Source organism: Drosophila arizonae, chromosome 3 (genome assembly GCF_054131065.1).
Source record: "Drosophila arizonae isolate 15081-1271.41 chromosome 3, UAZ_ARI_1.0, whole genome shotgun sequence".
Taxonomy (NCBI): domain Eukaryota; kingdom Metazoa; phylum Arthropoda; class Insecta; order Diptera; family Drosophilidae; genus Drosophila; species Drosophila arizonae.
Genome location: NC_142923.1, coordinates 31709145 through 31722339, shown reverse-complemented (window position 1 = coordinate 31722339; position 13195 = coordinate 31709145). Strand labels below are relative to the sequence as shown.

Genomic DNA, 13195 nt, shown 5'->3' with positions numbered 1-13195 from the left:
GAAGGCCATTATAGCTGGAGATTTTAACTCCTGGGCGCTAGAATGGGGTAGCCCAACAACAAATGCCAGAGGTCGTATCCTACTGGAGATCTTCGCGACACTAGATGTTGCACTGCTCAACACTGGCCATGAGTACACCTTCAGTCGGGCGGGATACGGGTCTGTTATCGACATTACTTTTGTCACTTCATCCCTCTTTCGGGGAGCAACATGGAGCCATTGCGATAGCTATACAGGCAGCGATCATACGGCACTTCTGTTCACAATAGGTGAGCCACCTGCCAGGGCGTCAACATTGTGGAGGGAGTCGTATCGGCTAGATACTTTTGATCCCGCGGTCTTTTCAGAGGCCATTCAGTCTCTAGGTACAATTGGTAATGCTGAGGCCAGAGCATGCCAAATGGTAGCCCAAATACAGTGTGCCTGCAATAGCAGCATGTTACGTCGCAAGCAGTTCACGCGACAACATGATCCTACGTATTGGTGGAATACGCAAATAGGTGACATTCGTCGCAAATGCATCCAGGCGAGAAGAAGCTACCAACGGGCTCGCGGTAGGTCAACGTTTTTTGAGAAACAGTTAGCTTACCAGGCAGCTAGAAGACAGCTGAAGAAGGCCATTCGGGCAAGCAAAAGAGAATGTTTTTTACAGTTGTGCGACTCAGCCGAATATGACCCTTGGGGCAGGGCATATAAGATAGTAGTTAAAAGACTATACGCAGGTAGACAGGTGCAGCCTACGGATCGTCTGGAGCTTAAATCGATTGTGGAAACACTCTTTCCAGAAAGTTTAAGCTCCATTCACGCCCCTGAGTCCGAGTCTGCTGATCAGGGCTCAACGAGCACTGAAATTGTTTTAGTTACAGAGGAAGAAATATCAGTAGTTCTCCGAGGTCTTAGAACCAACACAGCTCCAGGGCCGGACGGGATCCCAAATCGTGCGCTAAAGCTAGCCCTCGCCTTGCACCCAAGTACGTTCGCCGAATTATTTAACGAATGCCTGATCCAAGAGACGTTCCCGGCAAAATGGAAAGCCCAGAATCTGGTATTGCTACCCAAGGCTGGCAAACCACCAGATGAGCCATCTTCGTACAGACCGATCTGTCTCTTAGACACCATGGGAAAGGTGTTTGAGAAACTGATCTGCTCTAGGCTGGAGACTGCGATTGCAAGCGCCGGAGGCCTGTCACCAAACCAATTTGGATTCCGGAAGGCCCGGTCAACAACGGACGCGCTTAACAAAGTTGTTGGTCTGGCCACTTCCGCTATTCAAGGCACCAGATGGAGGCACGGGACGAAGGAATACTGTATCATCGCGACCCTGGATGTAAGGAATGCCTTCAACACAGCTAGTTGGGATATGATACTGAATGCGCTGTCACAATATAATATCCCTAAATATCTAAGAGAGATAATAAAGAGCTATTTCAGAGGAAGAACACTGGTATACAACACGAGTGAGGGTCCCCAAACTCATACAGTGTCAGCTGGAGTACCCCAAGGCTCAGTGCTGGGGCCTCTCCTATGGAACATCATGTACGACGGCGTACTGCGCTTGGAACTACCAGCAGGCGCGCACACCATTGGCTTTGCTGATGATGTAGCTGTCGTAGCCATAGGAAAGGAGCTCAAAGATACAGAGGATATGTGCAGCGAAAGTATCAATCGCATACGAAGCTGGTTGACAGGAGCTGGGCTCGAGCTTGCGGCACACAAGACCGAAATTGTACTAGTCAGCAGTCGCAAAAGAGTGGAAACTGCCAATATAAAAATCGGCAGCGTCACCATTGCGTCCAAGAGGGCGATAAGATATCTTGGTGTCATGATAGACACAAGATTAACATTCCGCGAGCACTTAGAATATGTGCATAAAAAGGCAGCTGATTCTTGTAGAGCTCTCTCGAGAATCATGCTTAACACGCGGGGACCTAAACAGCAACGACGTCTCCTCCTAATGAGCGTCATTAGGTCTGTCATCCTCTATGCTGCGCCAATATAGGCAAGAGCAATGGCAACGCCGAGCTACAGCCGAGGCATTTGCGCGATCTACAGACTGAGCGCAATCAGAGTCAGCTGCGCTTTCAGGACTATCTCCGATGACGCGGCGCTCGTCATAGCCGGTATGGTGCCACTGGAGTATTTGGTCGCCGAAGCCGTGGAGCGGAATTCGCACGGGCCTACGCGACTCAACGCTGTCAGGGCGAACAGCATCGCACGATGGCAAAGAAGGTGGAATAGCTCAGCTAAAGGGCGGTGGACGCACAAGCTCATCCCGGAGCTTGAACCATGGGTTAACCGCAAACATGGCGAGGTTAACTTCTACCTTACGCAGATCCTCTCGGGTCATGGATGCTTTCGGAGCTATTTGAAGCGCTTTGGCCACGAGGAATCTGACGAGTGCCCCTGGTGCGAGCGAGGGCATGTGGAAGACGCCAACCACATTCTTTTCGAATGTGGACGGTTCCTGGAGGAGAGGCGTCGTCTGGAAGAGGCAGTGGGCCGCTCCATCAGAGCGGACAACTTAGTCAACGCCATGCTGGAATCGGAGGAAGCTTGGGAACTAACAAGCACCTTCGCGGCCACGGTGATGATGGAGCTCCGCAGAGTCGAGCGATCGAGAAGACGAGCTGTCCCAGGCTAAGGTAGCGCATAGTGCTTGCGAAGAAATGCTTTACGGCCGTCCTGCAAGCACCGCGCGCTATCCTAGCCACCACGCAACTTGCAATTTGTCATATAATTTTGTCAATAAATGAATATTAAAAAAAAAACACACGCGCACACACACACGCGTACACACACACGCGCACACACACACGCGCACAACACACGCAGACACACATTAGGCGTCACATTTGTGCAAAGAATAAAAAATCAGGTGCTGGTAGTAGTGCTGGAAATTGCAGCGGACAATCAGCTGCTCACTAACTTTGGTGAGTTGCTAAGTCTCAGCAAAGACAGCAACCTAGCTGCTGGTGTGAGGTAGCAGGTATTAAAAGTAGTGCATACTTTCGGGCTCTCTTAAGTTGACTTTAAGTTACTGCGGTGTCTAAGCTCAAATTATTTTAGTAGGCAGTGCCCACTACAGTCTTCACGCCGTGGTAGTCGGAGCAATATGGAGGCCATGATGGAGGAGGAGCTGCAAGCTTTCCTCGTTGCAGCGATCGCCGCAGCAACAACAGAGGGCGTTGCCGCAGCCGTCGACTTGTAATCAGTCTCCAGTGCCTGAGTTCCAGGCACCCCTTAAAAGAAGCGTTAACTCAAATAGGAGTTACGCTAGAGGGTTTGTCTGCCTTATTTGGGGGGGCAACGGCATATAAATGCACTAATGAGAGAGGAGCTGGCTAGGCTGGTCAGTCTCCACAAGACGGCCGAATCGTTCTGCAACCGACCGGTCAAAGACTGCGAGGTGCAGACCACGCTGGTCAACAAAGTAGCTGAAAAGGCTAAAACAGCGAGCGTTAGTGCTACAGCAGGTAGTAATACGCCCAAGCGGTCGAGGGAAGTTGCCACTGAGCAGAGGAAAACTCCCTCGAAGAAGCCGAGGCACAATAAAAGCGCAGCAAATCCAATAGAGCCCATGGCTCTACAGGCTGAAGCCGATAAAACCAACCAGTCAAGTCGACAGACAAACCCGAACAGCTGGACAGTCGTTAAAGGACGCAAGCCCATGCAAAAACGACCCAGAAGTGACGCAAACTCTGCTCGAGCTGTCCAAAATTAGAATAGGATGGGTAGTAAACTGTCGCAGCGACTGTGACCTAAAGCGCGCCTGTTTCAGGTGTGGAGAGATGGGATGGATGCAAAAGCATGCACCAAGCCACCAAAATGTAGCCTCTGCATCCGGAAAGGTGAAAAGCAGACGGACCATTCAGCAGGCAGCTTCAAGTGCCCATCCTACCGTGAGGCTGCTCGTAAAATGAAATGTTAAGGTTCTTGCAGCTTAACTTAAATCATTGTATTGCTGCCCAAGATCTTCTAGAGCAGACCATTAGGGAAAAATGTATAGACGTAGCTTTTCTCAGTGAGCCCCACCACTGTATAACCAGCTGCCCTAGGACATGGTCAACAGACGTTAATGGCAAAGCTGCGTTGTGGGTATGCGGCAACTCAACGAACGTACATTCGAATGTTAAGTCATTCAATGGGTTCGTACGCGGCCGATATGGTAACTTATGGCTTTACAGTTGCTATCTGGCCCCCAGCATGCAGCTCAGTGAATTCACACGGTGCTCGACGAGCTTGCCGAGGATGCTAGGGGTCGGAAGGCCATTGTAGCTGGAGATTTTAACTGCTGGGAGTTAGAATGGAGGAGATCTTCGCGACACTAGATGTTGCACTGCTCAACACTGGCCACGAGCACACCTTCAGTCGGGCAGGATACGGATCTGTTATCGACATTACTTTTGTCACTTCATCCCTCGTTCGGGAAGCAACATGGAGCCACTGCGATAGCTATACAGGCAGCGACCATACGGCACTTCTGTTCACAATAGGTGAGCCATCTGCCAGGGCGTCAACCTTGTGGAGGGAATCGTATCGGCTGGATACTTTTGACCCCGCGGCTTTTTCAGAGGCCATTCAGTCTCTGGGCACAATTGGTAATGCTGAGGCCAGAGCATGCCAAATGGTGGCCCAAATTCAGAGTGCCTGCAATAGCAGCATGTTACGCCGCAAGCAGTTCACGCGACAACAAGAGCCTACGTATTGGTGGAATGCACAAATAGGTGACATTCGACGCAAATGCATCCAGGCGAGAAGAAGCTACCAACGGGCTCGCGGTAGGTCAACGTTTTTTGAGAAACAGTTAGCTTACCAGGCAGCTAGAAGACAGCTGAAGAAGGCCATTCGGGCAAGCAAAAGAGAATGTTTTTTACAGTTGTGCGACTCAGCCGAATATGACCCTTGGGGCAGGGTATATAAGATAGTAGTTAAAAGACTATACGCAGGTAAACAGGTGCAGCCGACGGATCGTCTGGAGCTTAAATCGATTGTGGAAACGCTCTTTCCAGAACGTTTAAGCTCCATTCACGCCCCTGGGTCCGAGTCTGCTGATCAGGGCTCAACGAGCACTGAAATTGTTTTAGTCACAGAGGAAGAAATCATAGTAACTCTCCGGGGTCTTAGAACCAACTCTGCTCCAGGGCCGGACGGGATCCCAAATCGTGCGCTAAAGCTAGCCCTCGCCTTGCACCCTAGTACGTTCGCTGAATTATTTAACAAATGTCTAATTCAAGAGACGTTCCCGGCAAAATGGAAAGCCCAGAACCTGGTGTTCCTACCCAAGGCTGGCAAACCACCAGATGAGCCATCTTCATACAGACCGATCTGTCTCTTAGACACCATGGGAAAGATGTTTGAGAAATTGATCTGCTCTAGACTGGAGACTGCGATTACTAGCGCCGGAGGCCTGTCACCAAATCAATTTGGATTCCGGAAGGCCCGGTCAACAACGGAAGCGCTAAACAAAGTTGGTCTGGCCACTTCCGCCATCCATGGCACAAGATGGAAGCATGGGACGAAGCAATACTGCATTATTGCGACCCTGGACGTAAAGAATCCCCGAATATCATGTGCGACGGCGTACTGCGCTTGGAACTACCAGCAGGCGCGCACACCATTGGCTTTGCTGATGATGTAGCTGTCGTAGCCATAGGGAAGGAGCTCAAAGATACAGAGGATATGTGCAGCGAAAGTATCAATCGCATACGAAGCTGGTTGACAGAAGCTGGGCTCGAGCTTGCGGCACACAAGACCGAAGTTGTACTAGTCAGCAGTCGCAAAAGAGTGGAAACTGCCAATATAAAGATAGGCAGCGTCACCATTGCGTCAAAGAGGGCGATTAAATATCTTGGCGTCATGTTAGACACAAGATTAACTTTCCGCGAGCACTTAGAATATGTGCATAAAAAGGCAGCTGATTCTTGTAGAGCTCTCTCAAGAATTATGCCTAACACACGGGGTAGGTCCCCAGCAACGACGTCTTTTCTAATGAGCGCCATTAGGTCTGTCATCCTCTATGCTGCGCCAATATGGGCAAGAGCAATGGCAACGCCGAGCTACAGCCGAGGCATTTGCGCGATCTACAGACTGAGCGCAATCGGAGTCAGGTGCGCTTTCAGGACTATCTCCGATGACGCGGCGCTCGTCATAGCCGGCATGGTACCATTGGAGTACTTGGTCGCCGAAGCCGTGGAGCGGAATTCGAACGCGCCTGCGCGACTCAACGCTATCAGGGCGAACAGCATCGCACGATGGCAAAGAAGGTGGAATAGCTCAGCTAAAGGGCGGTGGACGCACAAGCTCATCCCGGAGCTTGAACCATGGGTTAACCGCAAACATGGCGAGGTTAACTTCTACCTTACGCAGATCCTCTCTGGACATGGATGCTTTCGGAGCTATTTAAAGCGCTTTGGCCATGAGGAAACTGACGAGTGCCCCTGGTGCGAGCGAGGGCATGTGGAAGACGCCAACCACATTCTTTTCGAATGTGGACGGTTCCTGGAGGAGAGGCGACGTCTGGAAGATGCAGTGGGCCGCTCCATCAGAGCGGACAACATTGTCAACGCCATGCTGGAATCGGAGGAAGCTTGGGAACTAACAAGCACCTTCGCAGCCACAGTGATGATGGAGCTCCGCAGAGTCGAGCGATTGAGAAGACGAGCTGTCCCAGGCTTAAGTAGCGCACAGTGCTTGCGAAGCAATGCTTTACGGCCGTCCCGCAAGCATCGCGCACTATCCTAGCCACCACGCAACTTGCAACTTATGTTATAAAGATTGTCAATAAACGAATATAAAACAAGTAAGAAAGCTCTAGTCGAGACTACTCGAAAACGAGATCCCCTGAACCCTTGGAGCAATAGATATTTCAATAATTTTTCGCGTCTTTCAGCTTACACAAGAAACACGCACACACACACACAGGCACGTACGCACACACAGGCATACATACACACACACGCATACAGACTCACATACACACACACACACGCATACACACACAAACGCATACACAGACACACATACACATACACACACACACATACACACACATACACAAACATTTACATACATATACACACACAAGCATAAACACGCATGGGCGGCAGTGAGCGCTTACTATGAGAACTTAATTGCTTAATAACTTTTTTTGTGGACGTACGATCTCTAGTATTTGAAATACGCTTTTTACAAAAGTGATGGTGAGGGGGTGAATTTAAGGGTGGGGGGTAAATTTTAACAAAAACTGAAATTGTATAAATTGCATATAAGCAAACATACATTAAAAATTTGGAGACTCTAGCAATAAAGGTGTAGAAGATATAATTTTATAACTGGTTTTCGATAAGGTTTTTTATCGATAAAAAAAAGATCGGGATGAGTTATCGATTTTTAATGATGAACTTGATATGCGCGCTGTAATTACGGACATTTTAAAAAAAATTTGAAGTCTCTAGCTCTTATATCTTCTGAAATCGACGCGTTCATACATACGGACAGACGGACAGAAAGACGGACAGGGCCAAATCAACTCAGCTCGTCGCCCTGATCAAGACTATATATACTTTGTGGGGTCTGCCACGCCTCCTTCTGCCTGTTACATACATTTCAACAAAACCATTATACCCTGATTTCCCATACCCTGATTTCACACACATGCGCACACACACGCACACACACAGAAATACGCACGCACGCATAAACACGCATTGGCTGCAGTGTTGGCTTTCTATAGGAACCTAAGTGTTCAATAAATTTTCTTGTGGATGTTCTTTCTTCATGAAACTTAGAGATTACAGATTACAAGGCATAAGTATCTAGTATTTGAAATACGCCTTTTACAACTATGTGGGTGAGGGGGTGGATATAGTGGTGGGGGCTAAATTTTAACAAAAACCGAAATTGCATATAAGCATATATTAAGAATTGGGAGACTAATTTTTAACTGGTTTTCGATAAGGTTTTTTATCGATAAAAAAAAGATCGGAATGAGTTATCGATTTTTAATGAGAAACTCGATATACGCGCTGTAAATACGGGCATTTACAAAAAATTTGAAGGCTCTAGCTCTTACATCTTCTGAAATCGACGGGTTCATACATACGGACAGACGGAGAGACGGACGGACAGGGCCAAATAGACTCAGCTCGTCACCATGATCAAGAATATATATACTTTGTGGAGTCTGCCACGCCTCCTTCTGCCTGTTACATAGATTTCAACAAACCCATTTCCCATTGAAAATGGGTTCAGGGTACAAAAATGCCCATTTAGTATGGCTAAAATTTCAATTTCGATGTATTTAAAAATATAAATGAAATACAAAACTCAGTTAATAAAATATAAAAATATTTGGAAACAATTAAAACAAGTAAGAACATTGCAGTCGGGCGTTACCGACAGCGGAATACTCATTCACATCCCATCAACAATTTAGTAGTTAAGCTTCGCTCTAATACTGAGAAAATACAATTTTCGATTTGCCACGCCCCTACTGGGCGTAGAAACCTAATTTTTGGTCAGTTCCTAGAACGTGATAACGATACCCTAACTGCAAATTTTGAATGCTTGCCCTCAAAAAATGTGAAAATTACAGTGTATTTTTCGATATGCCACACCCCTAAAGAGACATAAAAATTAATTTTAGGTCATTAATAGAGGAGGTTACTGGTAACTTAACTATTTAAATGTGAAGCTTCTAGCTATTAAACTTTAGGAGATATAAACTTTTGCGGTTTGCCACGCCCCCTGTGGGAGGACATATATCCGACAAAACTTTTTGGGCTTGACTGATCAGCCCGAGTATATACACAAAATTTGAGATCTTTGGCATCAATAGTGTCCAAAATATAGCAGAATTTAAAAAATCACTATATTTTCAGGTCCGATTTGTCACGCCCCTAATGGGCACAGACTTATAATTTTCTTTTTAGACTTTATAGAATCATAACATTAGCTGATGTGCAAAATTTCAACGCTCTATATGTAAAACTCTTTTGAGATACAATTTTATCTGATTTGCCACGCCCCCAATTGGCGGAGATATATCCGCCATAGCACGTGATCTTGGGTGGTCGACGCGGACCTACATACCGAATTTCAGCTTTCTAGCTCTTCAACTAACATGATTTCTTGCATATCAGAAAACTAAACCAAACTAACAGCTGATGTGATTCAAAGAATGTTCTAGAAGTTTGAATGTATATGTGCACACAATACTGCTGTAGCTGATGCACATTCTTTTATTAAATGGCCAAATATTTTATTATTTTTTGACTGAACGGAATTTAATGAATCTTCCAGCATATGACCTACATATTATATTGAATATTTGAGAAATTTAAAAAAACATTCAGAATGAGCTATAGTGGCATCTGACTTGAACTTTAATGTTATAATTCGATAAGAACACAACGGGATGATTTATTGAATTTTAAAAGCATACTCGACATCCGCGCTGTATATACAGTCATTTAAAAAAAAAATTCAAGTCTCTAGCTCTCACATCTTCGGAAATCGACGCGTTCAAACATACGGATAGACGGACAGGGCCAAATCGACTCAACTCGTCGCACTGATCAAGAATATATATACCTTGTGGGGTCTGCCACGTCTCCTTTTGCCTTCTGGCTACATACATTTCAACAAAACCATTATACCCTGAATTCCCATTGAAGATCACTATACAGTGGCTCACAGCTTATTTCGTGCAGCGGTATGATACAATTTTAAAGCCGTATTCATGCTAAACCAGTAAAGTTATCCAACAAATTTAAATGGGGTCTTATTTATCAGTCATTCATTATATTTTAACTCACTTCATTATTTTTGTGTTCTAGCTGCTCTTTATATTTTAGACTCATCTGAGAAGATGACCTTCCGCCAGAAGTCCATTGGCTTGTCCACGTAGGCTTTGGCAAACTCTAAGCGCTTTCTCCTGTTTGTTAAATTTTGTCAATTGTTCGACCCAGCTCTGACGCAATCAGCACTGCGCTACAAAAAGGATCTTTGTCCACCAGATGCTTTATTGTGCGCTTGTCACGATCGGATAGTACAGGTGGCCGACCAGATCTCTTGTTGTTTTTGATGCGCCCTTCATATTTGAATCTACCAATGACAGTCTGTATAGTAGACTTCTACGATCTTCAAGCGACAACTCTTTTTGTGGAATTTTTACTGCAAAACTCAAATATTTTGTCCAGCTCAAGCAAAACACGCCAACTATTAAGAATTTACTCATTATTGCATACATTTTTCGAAAAACCCCCGTTATTTCTAAGAAGAACGCTGACGCCAGACAGTGCAAGTAAATAAGAGTACGTAAACTTTTGTTGACGCAAATATTTGGGTATGTTTACATTTGCTGTAATATTATGGAACTAAAATTAAAAGTAAATGTTTTTCTTTTATAATTTAGAAGAAAATAAATTAGCTTACAATACTGCAATAAAATTTATTAAATTTGACAAAAATTTGGCCAACTTTCAGGGTGATTCGCGAAAATATAACAAAAGTATAGTGACTTTAGTGGCAAACTGTATGTATATACAGTCTGTCAAGAAACACTTTACACAGTGGAAAAAACTCAATTTGTTTACTTTATGTGCAAAAATAAAGAGTTTTTGTTTAATTTGGCTAATTTTTTTTAATGGTTAACTGTTTAATAGATATTTTTAAATTAAATTATAAAAAACAGAAACAAAAACAATAAGGGTATAACTTAAAAAACAACAAAAACTTAGATTACTCATATTTGACACTGTCAAGAAACTCTTTTCACACTTCATACATATTGTACTAAATTTAAAATGTAATACTAATTATAGCTAATTTTTAAAAAACTTAATATTTAGTATGGCCCCCTTCAGCATTATGTACATCTTGGAGTCTTCTTTTCATCGAGTTAACCAAGTTTTGGATATATTCCAGGGGTATCTTCTGCCACTCCTCCATTACAAAAGCTTTTAGCTGTCCACGGTTGGTTGGATTCCTTTTTCCAACCTTTTTATACCCTGAACCCATTTTCAATGGGAAATCAGGGTATAATGGTTTTGTTGAAATGTATGTAACAGGGAGAAGGAGGCGTGGCAGACCCCACAAAGTATATATATTCTCGATCAGGGTGACGAGCTGAGTTGATTTGGCCCTGTCCGTCTGTCTGTCCGTCTGTCCGTATGTATGAACGCGTCGATTTCAGAAGATATAAGAGCTATAGACTTCAAATTTTTTTTTTAAATGTCCGTAATTACAGCGCGCATATCAAGTTTATCATTAAAATTCGATAACTCATCCCGATTTTTTTTATCGATAAAAAACCTTATCGAAAACCAGTTATAAAATTATATCTTCTACACCTTTATTGCTAGAGTCTCCAAATTTTTAATGTATGCTTATATGCAATTTATACAATTTCGGTTTTTGTTAAAATTTACCCCTCACCCTTAAATTCACCCCCTCACCCTCACTTTTGTAAAAAGCGTATTTCAAATACTAGAGACTTGTGCTTTGGCAATTACATGCATATCCATGTTATAATCATAATCTGAAAGTTTCATGAAGATCGTACGTCCATAAAAAAAGTTCTTAAACAATTAAGTTCTCATAGTAAGCGCACACTGCAGCCCATGCGTTTATGCGTGGGTGCTTGTGTGTGTATGTGTTTGTGTGTGTATGTGTTTGTGTATGTGTGTGTGTATGTGTGTGTGTGTGTGTATGTGTGTCTGTATGCGTGTGTGTGTATGTGTGTCTGTATGCGTGTGTGTGTATGTATGCCTGTGTGTGTGTGTGCGTGTTTCTTGTGTAAGCTGAAAGACGCGAAAAATTATTGAAATATCTATTGCTCCAAGGGTTCAGGGGATCTCGTAGTCGAGCAGTCTCGACTAGAGCTTTCTTACTTGTTCTTTAAATAGGACCATGCATGTTCTATTGGGTTGAGATCTGGGCTTTGGGGTGGTGTATCCAAGACCTTTCCACAGTTGTAAAGGAGCCAATTTCGTACATTATACTCCTTATGTTTAGGATCGTTGTCCTGTAAAATTTAAAAGTTGGCCTATTTTCAGTTATAACGCCAAATTTGGTTGCACTTTGGCGTAAATTTGCCTTCAAAATTTGAAGATATTGCTCGGCATTCATAGTGTTTTCAATAAATACCAGTTCACCGACTCCTTGGCTGGATATGCAGCCCCAAACCATAACCGACAGTTTTCCAAATTTGACAGTTGGAATGATATTCGCTTTATCGTAAGTTGTACCCACTTTTCGCCATACTTTTGGCGGACCTTCGTTGTAATACAACATTATTTTGGTCTCGTCGCAAAATTTAACGTCCTTCCAATAGTCCTCTGGGTGCCTAAGCATAGTAAGAGCAAAAAAGAAGCGCTTTTCCACATTCGTCGACGACAGCAAAGGCTTCTTACGTGCCATTTTCGAAGAATACCCATGCCGTAGAATGGCCTGACGTATCGTTTCGTGGGACACATCTATGTCACACACTTCTTTGAGCTCCTTGGCAAGAGTTCTGCTCGAAATTTGGGGATTTGCTTTTATCTTTCGCATCATAAGGCGGTTTGCCCGATCAGCCATCTTTCGTTTTCGGCCACCTACACCCTTTGCCTCAAATCTTCCCTCGTTTTCCGCGCGACTGAGAACGTTGTATATTGTTTTTCTCGACACGGAAAACATTTCCACTAATTCTGCAACTGATTTGCCCAACTGCCGATTCCAGAAGATCAATTGGACAACATCGAAACTTAATCTCTTTCCAGGCATTATTAATCAAAATTTGAATTGCTTTTTGCATGTGAACTCAGCCAAATTTCGCACAAAGTGAAAAATAAACACAAAAATCGAGATTCATACAGAAATTCTAAAAGCATAGTTAACGGTAAATCACCGTTATTTCTTAGAATGAGAGCAAAACAGACGAAGAGAACAAAATGTGTAAAGAGTTTCTTGACAGTGTCAAATATGAGTAATCTAAGTTTTTGTTGTTTTTTAAGTTATACCCTTATTGTTTTTATACCCTGAACCCATTGAAAATGGGAAATCAGGGTATAATGGTTTTGTTGAAATGTATGTAACAGGGAGAAGGAGGCGTGGCAGACCCCATAAAGTATATATATTCTTGATCAGGGTGACGAGCTGAGTTGATTTGGCCCTGTCCGTCTGTCTGTCCGTCTGTCCGTCTGTCCGTCCGTCC

General features: G+C 44.2%; 1 protein-coding gene across 2 annotated transcripts in view; it reads right to left on the bottom strand.

Moving 5' to 3' along the window:
• Positions 1 to 13195, bottom strand: part of LOC149270082 (FUN14 domain-containing protein 1) — a 47300-nt gene that overhangs the window by 29113 nt on the left and 4992 nt on the right. Inside the window, exon 2 of one of the 2 annotated variants that reach the window (XM_089464216.1) lies at positions 11996 to 12025. The exons of the other annotated variant lie outside the window; for it this stretch is intronic. Coding sequence (XP_089320342.1) covers positions 11996 to 12025 — 30 coding nt within the window. The remainder of the gene's footprint in view (positions 1 to 11995; positions 12026 to 13195) is intronic. 2 annotated transcript variants of the gene reach the window in all.